The sequence below is a fragment of the Trachymyrmex cornetzi genome, unplaced genomic scaffold (genome assembly GCF_001594075.2).
Source record: "Trachymyrmex cornetzi isolate Tcor2-1 unplaced genomic scaffold, Tcor1.1 scaffold99, whole genome shotgun sequence".
In the NCBI taxonomy this organism is placed as follows: domain Eukaryota; kingdom Metazoa; phylum Arthropoda; class Insecta; order Hymenoptera; family Formicidae; genus Trachymyrmex; species Trachymyrmex cornetzi.
Genome location: NW_017300343.1, coordinates 4,048 through 15,441, shown reverse-complemented (window position 1 = coordinate 15,441; position 11,394 = coordinate 4,048). Strand labels below are relative to the sequence as shown.

At 31.3% G+C, this 11,394-nt stretch overlaps 1 protein-coding gene across 1 annotated transcript; it reads left to right on the top strand.

The window, feature by feature from the left end:
• The first annotated feature begins 10,315 nt into the window (after positions 1 to 10,315).
• On the top strand, positions 10,316 to 10,746 carry LOC108770119 (putative gustatory receptor 28b). The gene is made up of 3 exons (XM_018521430.1): positions 10,316 to 10,384; positions 10,461 to 10,550; positions 10,627 to 10,746. The coding sequence occupies exons 1-3, from the start codon at positions 10,316 to 10,318 to the stop codon at positions 10,744 to 10,746; spliced, it is 279 nt and encodes a 92-aa protein (XP_018376932.1).
• The last annotated feature ends 648 nt before the right edge of the window (positions 10,747 to 11,394 follow it).

Here is an 11,394-nt window from a genome sequence, read left to right as displayed (position 1 = left end):
GAAACGGAGTAATAAATTAAAGATAAGAAAAAATATAATGAGAAATATCGAAGCTTCTTAAATTGTGATTTAAAATCCAATTAAATGCAATTTATAAACACACAGAATTTCAGTTCTGAAACTTCTTATTGTAACTTCCTAATACATACAATCAGTTGTGATTTATAAAATTAGAAAACAAAATCTGTAAATATATGTATTGTATCTAAATTAATATTGTTAATTAATTTATTTAACAATTAAATTGAATAAAATTAGATAGAATAAATCAATTAATAATATTAATTTTACTTAAGTAAGAAACTATTGAAAATCAATATTCGGCGATTTTTAGTAATTAATATCTTATTAACTATTACGAAAATTGTAAAATGGTAGAAGACTTTTCGAATTAATTAAGTCCTCTCTACACCACATGAAATATTTAGCGATTATTATGGGACACTCTGTATAGGCACACATTTTGCGATGTATGTGTTTTGTAATGGGAAACAGTAGTAACTATTTCAGTTTTAATTGCTCATTATTTATTTAAAGTAACACAGCATGATTAAAGACATAATGACAGATATTAGCTATTATTGAAAATAATTATATCAATTTTAAACTATGTTCAAGTTCTTCAACTGAATTGAATGAGGAACGATTTCATTACAGTTTAAACTGAAATAAGCCCCCCTGTTTTACCACATTCCTATTCGGTGGGATTTCTCCGTATTGGATGTACGGATTGCAAAAGTATTATTACTTAAATTATAATACGCACACAGAGGATGTTTGCTACACTGGATTTTATGAGAAAATCGAAAAAAAATTATAAAATTTACTTATTTTTGGCTCGCACAGCTGTCACCTCGGATATATATTTGTTTGATATAAGAGTTTTAGAGTCCATATCTTGAAAATAAGCGGGCAGCAAACATCACATTATTGAAACGAACGATACCGAATTTGTAGAACTAAGATTGAAAGTCTAGAAAAGATATATTCCCACCGAATAGGAAATACGTGTATACAGATGCTTTGCGGAGACTGGGACTGTCAACAGAGCCGAAATTCCGTGTAGCAGTAGTTGCGCGGTCTTGCGATAGATGGTGCTGGCATATGTTAGATAAGAACAGATGTATGCGTTTGAGTAAGACAGAATGATATATATTATATAATATAATGTAAAAACTAAATCAAAGATGTCGCCACTATTATCGAAATTGGAATTAAAAAAGTCTGTACTATCGACCTTGATTGAGTTGGGTAATCGGTTTAGCATCCCCTTAACGATTGTCTTTTAATTTTCAGTTGTCGGAACGTTTTGATTTTATTCAATCATTACATTTATGATTGTATAAAATACAACTTTTGTTTAAAAATTTTTGTTCTATCTTTTATAATTTCGACGACATTCGCCTCGAATGAAAAATATCGTTTTTTTTTTAAAGGGGCGTTTTATCCCTTAAACATAAGTTAGCGCACGTATTAAAAAATACTTGTCTCTCTTAGATTTTCGTGTTTTACAACATATTTCGTGGAGAATCAAATCGTTTTCGGAGTTGTGAAACTTCCCTTGTGATTAACGTTCATGGTAACGCAATTACATTTTCGGGGTAACAGTAACGATTTCATTAGTTACATTTATCGTTATTTTATTCTAACTACGTAAAAGTTTAGTTGCAATTACAGCTCTAGAAAACAGAGATGAAATGTTAACGATCTGATTGGCTGTCTAAATCACGCGATCACGATCCCTTTTTTTTCATTGTATTCACAGTTCACACGTGTAGACTAACTCTCTATGTATAACATGTGATGATGAGATCACGTGAGATTCTACGCTAATAAATATCTTTGTGGAAAAAATATTATATGATATAATCTTCACAGTATATTTAATTTCTTAAAATAAAATTTTTCTGTGTAATATCTCACAAATTAAATATATGTTTATAATGAAAATTACAAACAATGCTATTCTTTTATTATAATATAATTTTAGCCTTAGAGTATACATGATAGGTCATTCGTATATTGTTTCTTTTTTTCGAAATATTGCACCTGGTTAAATAAGTTTTTCTATTCTTTCCTTCTTTTTAAATATACAACTTCATAAATGTTTTTTAAAGATGTAACTTCGTTTCTAAAATTTTTATTTATGCGCTAAAGTGCTTGTAGGCAATCGAGCTGTAGGCAAAAGTGATGTAGGCAATCGATTTGTAGGCAAATACAACCATCTCAAAATTTATGGCAATATTACAAACAATACAAACCATATAGGGAAAATCTTGTTTAAACACGATCGGTTTTAGCAAATACAAATCTAAATGTGAATCAGGGATCCTGTGTAATTAAAAACGAGTATTTTTAAACTCGTAAAAGAAAGTTGAAGAGCGGTTTCTTGTCAGCAGCAGGAAATTAGTAAAATAAATATAATACGACAAAGCGTTGCTTCTAATTTTTTGTTTTTTTTCTAGATTGTTGATCATAAAATTTAAGCAAATACTGTCTAGTGTCTATATAAACGAGAAAACTCAAGTAATAAAGAGAAACCGGTGATTGAAAAAAACGAAATATGAAAATTCGGATAAACCATAACAAAATCGATCGGAAGAGACGATGACAAACATCCTCTCTCTTTAAAAATAAAGAAGGTTAAACAAAAGCCTCCAATAGGTGACTGTAAATCCAAAACTCCTAGAGAAGGTGATGACGTATCACCAATAAGTTTACAAGAGATTAAAACTTGTAGTGCGGATGGAGCAATTTTAGAATTAGTTCCCCAGTAATAACTCGGGAAACAAATCTTCTAGTTAGAGCAGGAAAATCCTATCAATCCGAATCCTCGATTTTCCAACCTGACACATATCGTCAAAGAACAACCTTCCACAGGATTGATATATAAACCGTGGCATCGCGAGTCTATTTCTCTGATTTCGTCATTAATTTTATCTTTTACTTTGTCTTTGATTTTGTTTCTGACTATGTCTCTTATTTTGTCTCTCATTTTATCTGTTATTTTGTGTCTTATTTTGCTCTTATTTTGTCGATTATACATGTCGTTTAGTTTTGTTATTCAGTCAGTTAGTTACACTCAAAATACAGTTCTTAAATCGAAAGCGCACAATTAAAGATCCAAGACTTCATTGAGTTTCACTGAGATCGGGCTGACAATCATTTAAAGAAGGCAAGGCCACCAAACAGGAGACAAAGCCATCGAAACAGTAAGGCCCCTTTTTCCCTTATATTCTCTGCGAACCTCAATTTAACATATCTGACAAATATAGTGCCACGTTCAAGAACCAAACCGCCCGTACAGAGGTTGGCTTCGGAGTCGAGCTTATTTGGAAGAGCGTAGACTTCTGGATGAGGCGTATGCGAAATATCTAGAGAATGCGAACAACTCTCAGAATCCAGTTGACCCTATTGAGGACGTTCGTCCACCATTTTCGTCACCACCAGCTTCGCCGGTACCACCGGGTCCACCGTATCCTCTAGTTCGGCCGTTGCCTATAGTAGCGGTTCCCCGGTCATTTTCTTGCTCACCTTCTCCATCTAACCCTGTCTCAGTACCTGATTCCCCCGCGTGTTCAAACGCCTTAATCTTGCGAATTTTCTCAGATACCCCACCATCCACATCAGATTCATCCGTTATCTCGATCCCAGTTTCTCCTAGAGAAACTCAATCTCGGATAAGTTCTACGGACATCGTGGAATTCATAAAGGAAATTCCTCCTCCACCATCAAGATCCTATTTCCTTATACAAGAGAGTGACTCATTTGAGTCACTCATAAGACAATTCCCCCTGAGTTTGAATTCTCTAGCGAACTTCCTGAGGATACCTTTACGATCAGGCCCAATTATTTCGATTCCTACGAGATCAGACATGCTATTACTGGCTAACCTCACTCACTCGCGCGTTCAAGTATTTCTTCCGAATTCCGCCTATCCCTATTTAGTTCCGATGAAATTCTTTTACAAGCTCTTGCCTCCTTTCTCCGCTACTATACGCGAGATAGATTAAAAACCAATCAGTACTGCTTGCCCCGTAATTTTATTCTCTGACGACACTAATATGTAAACTAGCTTTAAATAATTTCATTAATTTGTAATTTTTCTGTATTTTTGTTGTAATCGTAATAATTAGTAAATTATTTAATAATAATTTCATTAATTTTTAATATTTTTCGATTTGTAATTGTATTAATTTGAAACTTGTGATGCGTTCAATAGACAATAATAAATTAATAATAGTTTATTAATAATTAATAACATTCTATCAATAATAAACAATGTTTAGTGATTTAAAAAATCCCTGTTTCTCTTAATTTAAAAACCTGAGACCTCGTAGTTCTTATCCCTTTGCTTTTCAGAGATTGCACGTAGTCCAATCCCGAGTTATAAGGATTAGATTCCTTGACTCGAAAGTTGGACCGACGATCGCACTGCTCGTCGGAAACAGATATTATAGCGTCCTTGAGGGACGTTGACCTATATTCCGAAGCGACAAAAAGTGTGTTTGATCCGGGATACTCGCCTCTGTGCGCATAGCTGCGAGAGTTAAGTGTTCTTCCTAATACTCTCACCAATTTCATCCCTTTTCTCTCCAATCGAATCTTAAATTGAAACTTCCAAGGATTTGGACGTAACGCTGTGCATATAATATTCTATTAGTGTCAAGAAAAAAAAGTAACGAAAAAGTAACGTCTCGTTATATTTTGAGTAATGATAACAGTAACGAGTTACTTTTGCAAATCAATAACGAGTAACGGGAACGAGTTATTAGGGAGTTTTTGCAATACCGTTTATCCAGATACGGTGAACGTTAAGGTCAGGTTATCTTCTTCTTAACAACTAATTAAGAAAAGGATAACATGGCTTTAGCGTTCACCGTATCTGAATTCAAGTTATTGCAAAAACTCCCTATTCTTTTAGGAAAAAGAAATAGGTCAGGTTATCTTCTTCTTAACAACTAATTAAGAAAAGGATAACATGGCTTTAGCGTTCACCATATCTGAATTCACGTTATTGCAAAAACTCCCTATTCTTTTAGGAAAAAGAACGATAACGGTAACGAGTTATTTTTAAGAGGTAACGTTCTCAACTTTAAGTAATGATAAAACTCGCATAGGATTAGAGCGGACTAAACTGAGTCGAAAAGTCCTCTACCATTTTGCAATTTTCGCAATAATTAACAAGGCATCAATTACTAAAAATGATCGAATATTGGTTTTCAATAACTTTTTACTCAAGTACTACCAACTATACAGGAAAACAGCAAGAAACAATAATTATTTATTTTCTTCTCATAGAGCTCTAACGATTTTTTCAGAATTTTTTGTCAACTTTTTAGAACTGCATTTTCTTATGTATAATATATTGGCAACTATTTTTACCAACATGCGAAAATATGGTACTAAAAAATTCTGAACAAGTTCTCGAGAAACAGAACTCGAAAAGAAAATAAACAATTTTTGCCACTTGACGTTTTTTTTTGTAAAGTTGATAATATTTGAGTTAAAAATTATTGAAAACCAATAATCTCAGAGATATTCAGTAATTAATATCTTGTTAAATATTGCGAAAATTGTAAAATGGTACAAGACTTTTTAACTCAGTTTAGTCCACTCTACACATATGCGAGAGTTTTATCGTTACTTATTAAACACCCTGTATACATATAATCTGAACTTGAACATATTTTGCATTGCTACTGTAATTTTAATAGTTTTGATGGATAGTCTAGAAGAATAGTTGTAAAATTATTATATTCTATAATTAAAATATGAATATCCAAAAAAAATGTTTCTACATAAATTACGAAAGTAAGTGAAAATAAGTATACATAATGTAATAGAGAAAAACTAATCAGCTTCAAACTGAAAATTATAGCAAGAATATTCCTCTGATTCAAAATTTAAATTTTACGAATGCTTAGAGACATTTAATATTATCAAAAGCTTACATAGCTTATCACTATAAATTATATTTGAAAGACTTTTAAGTCTGTAGGTTTATACAGATACGACTTTAGACGAATAAACTTGAAGTAATATGAAGTTCTTTTTGACGTAAAAGAAATATTTTATGTAACTACGAACAGTGCATAAAATGTAAGCTCTAATTATTTTAAAAGAGGTTTGCTAAAGTGGCAGAAGTTAATTTAATGCTAAACTGCTTTTTTATATGAAGTTCTTTTTGACGTAAAAGAAATATTTTATGTAACTACGAACAGTGCATAAAATGTATGCTCTCATTATTTTAAAAGAGGTTCGCTAAAGTGGCAGAAGTTAATTTAATGCTAAAATGCTTTTTTGACATAATGCATAAGAACTCAAAATGATTATAATAATGTTGACATTGGTGATAATATAATATTGACATTAATGACTATACTACAATGCAATTATGCAAAATTATTATTTTATAAATTCGTGCTATAATTAACAAGTATTACAATTGGAGAAATTACGAAGAACGTATTATCGTATATACATATCATGTCATATATAGGAATGATAAATATTTCAGCGAATATCATTCGAACAATAATACCGCAACAATCGGCTATTTTTGCCATCGCAGAATCCTAGTCGACTGAAAGAGAGCTAAATTATAGACTTTATGTTCCTTATCACGCGTTTATAACTTTCAAAAATTTAATATTTAATAATGTTTTGCAGACGTGATGTTTGCGTGAAAGGTATTTGCGAGAGCATCGCTACATGCTCAGTGCTACTTCGAAAGAATTATAAAGCACAACGTCATTTAGAATACACAAATTTATTTTGATTCAAAGCAGTTGGACAGATAGCGATAAAATAAAACGGACCCCTTTTAAACTATCAATTTATGAATGATGTATGGGTGAAACGTTGTTATTCTAATAATAATACCGTATAATACAATCGGCTATTTCCATCACACAATCCATGTCTACTGAACAGAGCTAAATTATCGACTTTATGTTCCTTATCACATGTTTATAACTTTTACAAATTTAATATTTAATAATGTTTTGCAGACGTGATGCTTGCGAGAAAGATATTTGCGGAAGCATACCTACGTTCTCAGTGCTACATTGTAAGAATTATAAAGCGCAACGTCAATCTGGAGACACTGGTAATGTCTCGGCGCTAAGGTATTAGATTACACGTGAATATTTAACAGATTCGCTATTAGTTGTATATGACGTTCAAACGGTCGTAATTAATTTGGATACAAAGCAATTGGATAGACATCGATAAAATAAAACGGACGCGTAAATTATCAATTTATGATTGATCAATGCGTGAAGCATTTTAGTAAAGAAGATTAAAAGTATACAAATTTAAAAAAATCTTTATACACAAATGTCTTGAAAAAATATATTAAGAAGATTGAACTGAAAATGTCCTAAAGAAAATACTTATAAATCACGAAATAGAAGGTAATATGGGTAAATTGACAAGACCTAATGAAGAAAAGAAGTTGATATTAACTTAGAATTAAAAAATTATTAAAGAAAATAGTCATTGCAAAAATGTTTTCGATTCGATTAAGAATTCAACTTTCACGAAACTTATACATTGTATTAGCATATTTGTTTTTGCTATGCTCTTGTTAAACGGAAGTTTCGACTGAGGTAGTATCATTTAGCTTTGAAGGGACTGATGCTTTCCTTGGATCGTATTAAATCTACTCGAAATATCGAATTGAAATATATATTAATTTTTTTAAGTTAATCCTTCCGACTTCTTTTTATAAACTTCTTATAAAAATCTTCCTTACATGCCCTTCCTAAAAAAAAGCGAGCATAATGTAAAATATTGAATTGCGTTTATTGAATAATTATGATTCCATAACTTATCTAAGAATTTATAAAATTTACATATTAAACGTCATATAATTAAAAAAAGATACAGATATTTTATACGCAATATATATATACGTTATGTGTACTTACTATATATCAGGGTTGGCAACGTTAACTCATAATAATAACTAGTCACCGTTAATGGGTATTTGGTTCTGCACAAACAATTCGTTACTGTTATCGTCAAAATGTAACGAGTCATTACTTTTCTTTCATGCCACTAATAGAATATTATATGTAGATTTTTGCGGTAAATATAAAAAAGATGTTAAAATTCTATTTTTTAGTCGAGAAGTAGAGCTCAAAAAGTATATGCCTACTGTAGATATTGTGCATTATTTTCTCGAATGAAATAGATGCTGTCGTATCACATAATATATTTTTTCTAATTTTTATACTTAAATAAAATTATTTTCCGTTTTACTTTTAACAAAGTATCTTTAAATTATACGTTTACATATACAATTTTCTTTTACTGTACATGATGGGTCGTTTGTATGTGGGTTAATTTCCATAATTTTAGGTAACCAAAAATAACAATAGTCTACTATGGTTATCTATCATTGCAGAAATTACAAAGAACGTATTGTCGTGTCTGTGTATAAATATAGTTATAAATATTTAAGTTGATATCATTCTAGAAATGATACCGTGAAAATCGGCTATTTCCATCGCAGGATCCGTGTCGACTGAAACAGAGCTAAATTATTGACTTCCTTATCACGCGTTTCGCAAATTTAATATTTAATAATATTTTGCATATGTGATGCTTGCGAGAAGGTATTTGCGGAAGCATCGTAACATGCTCAGTGCTACTTTGTAAGAATTATAAAGAGCAACGTCAATTAGAATACACGTGAATTTTTACCGACTCACAATTAGTTGTATAGGATGTTTAAACGGTCCTAATTAATTTGGATTCGGAGCAATTGGAACGACAGGTGTCAATAACATAAAACGGACGCCTCTTAAATTATCAATTTATAATAATGTATACGTGAAACGTTTTAGTAAGAAGATTTAAAGTATACAAATTAAACAAGGTCTTTATATATACAAATGTTTTGAAAAAAAACTTTTAAGAAGAATTGAATAGGAATTTTCCTAAAGAAAATATTTATAAATCATGAAACACAAGGCAACATGGATAAATCGATAAGACCTAATGAAGAGAAGAAGTAGATATTAATGTAGAATTCAAACATTATCGAAAAAGATTTCATAAAAATTATTAGAAAAATGTCTTCGATAAAGAATTCAACTTTCATGAATGTCAATAAAACCTTCAATTTCTTTGAAAATATAAATGAAGAAAATTCTTTTGTGGAAAAAAATAATGAACAGAAAGTGAACAAAGTAAAATCAGGGCTACATCAAGATTTATTTTGGACGTTCAGAATACTGATAATGTTCTACAAGCTTATCGGTCTCGCTACGTTCGCCCATCGAATCGTCATATACAAAAACAGAACGTCGTACACATTTCAATATTCCAAATTAGGAGTCGTTTACAATGCTGTGCTGAGTAGCTTAACGATAGCTTCAAACTATATATCTATACCACACAGATTTTATCAAGACTACTATAAGAAGACGAATTTGACTGTAGGCATCGAGGTTCTGCAAACTATACTTGGTTCCCTGGTGATCAGTACGATTTTGATTAGCTACTGCATCAATCAGAAGTCCTTGGTGCGAATCGTCAATCGATTAATCACCATCGAACACGAGATAGAACGTCTGTATGATCTATATCATCCGCTACAACGACAGCGTATCTTCTGCTCTATGATCATCGTTTGCATCTTGAAGAATTGCCTTCTGATATTTCTTCTGTTCATTAAGATTCTGACCGCTTATACAGGCCCAGTCTCATTGCTGATAGACATTCTGCCGACATTTCACGTGGGTTGCCTACTGATACAGTATTTTCTGTTGGTGACGATCATTCAAACAGATTTCTCTGATGTGAATCGAGCGATACAAAGCCTCACCAGGATCAATGCGCCTGATTTTCGACTGCAGTCTCTCTATCAAACGCGTCGTATCGTAATCGACAATTCGACTGTTCATCAACTGTTGCAACTGCGAGATGTGCATTGTCATCTTTGTGAAATCTCTGAGGATGTATCAAGTTTCTATTCATTACCAGTACTATTCGGCATCGGTTTTCACTTTCTGTCGCTCACATATAATGGTTACCGTATTTTCTGGGTTCTGTTGATTATTGATGATAAGTTACCCTTAAGTTATTCTTATATTACTACTCTCATAGTCTGGATAATATTTCGGATTTATCCTATCTTTCTCCTCACCAACAGAATTACCAGTATTTTAATTGAGGTAGAATAATCAATACAATATATCGCATTTTATTCAGATCGTTTTAATCGATGAAACAAAATACTTTTGTCAGTAAATAAAAACCCAAATATTTTACGAAATATTTAAAATATAAATATATTTTATAGATGAAGAAAACCGGCAATATAGTGCATGATATCTTAAACTGTGCAATCGGGAAAGAGACAAAAGCAGAGGTAAAAAACAAAGTCAGATAAAACTTTCTTAGAAACGGTACTCATCATAAAGATATTTATCATAGATATGTTACAGCTCAAGAAATTTTCGCTTCAATTGATACATCGCAAAATACAGTTTACAGCTAGCGGATACTTTACGCTCGATAATACTTTTCTTCATTCGGTGAGAATATTTAGAATGTAAGTAATTTAATATAAATTAAGTTTTTTAAATTAATTGTTTTGGTTATTTCTCTCAGCTAACTGGCACAATGGTGACATATTTGATAATACTTGTGCAATTTCAAATGGGAAGCTCGCGGTCATCGATCAATGCAAGCTATACAGGGAGCAATGTAACTATACAAGGAAAGGATTAAAATGACAAGCAAAGTAGTTATTTAAAGATAAGAAAAAACATAACGAGAAATATCGAAGCCTCTTAAATTGGGATTTAAAATTCAATTAAATGCAATTTATAAACACGCGGAATTGCAGTTCTGAAACTTCTTATTGTAACTTCCTAATACATACAATCAGTTCTGATTTGTAAAATTGGGAAACAAAAACTGTAAATATATATATTCTATCTAAATTAATATTTTTAATTAATTTAATGGTTAAATTGAATAAGACTCGATAGAATAAATCAATTAATAATATTAATTTTACTTTAGTAAAAAAATGTTAAGAACCAATATTCGACGATTCTTAGTAATTAATATCTTAATGACTATTGTGAAAATTGCAAAATTGTAGAAGACTTTTCCACTGAATTTGGTCCTCTCTATACCAGCACATGAAAATTTGGTGATTATTATGGGACATCCTGTATAGGCACACATTTTGCGATGTATGTATTTTGTAATGGGACGCAGCAAATATTTCAGTTTTAATTGCACATTATTTATTTAAAGTAACACAGCATGGTTAAAGACACAATGACAGACATTAGCTATTATTGAAAATAATTACATCAATTTTAAATTATGTTCAAAGAGAGAGAGAGAGTTCTTCAACTGAATTGA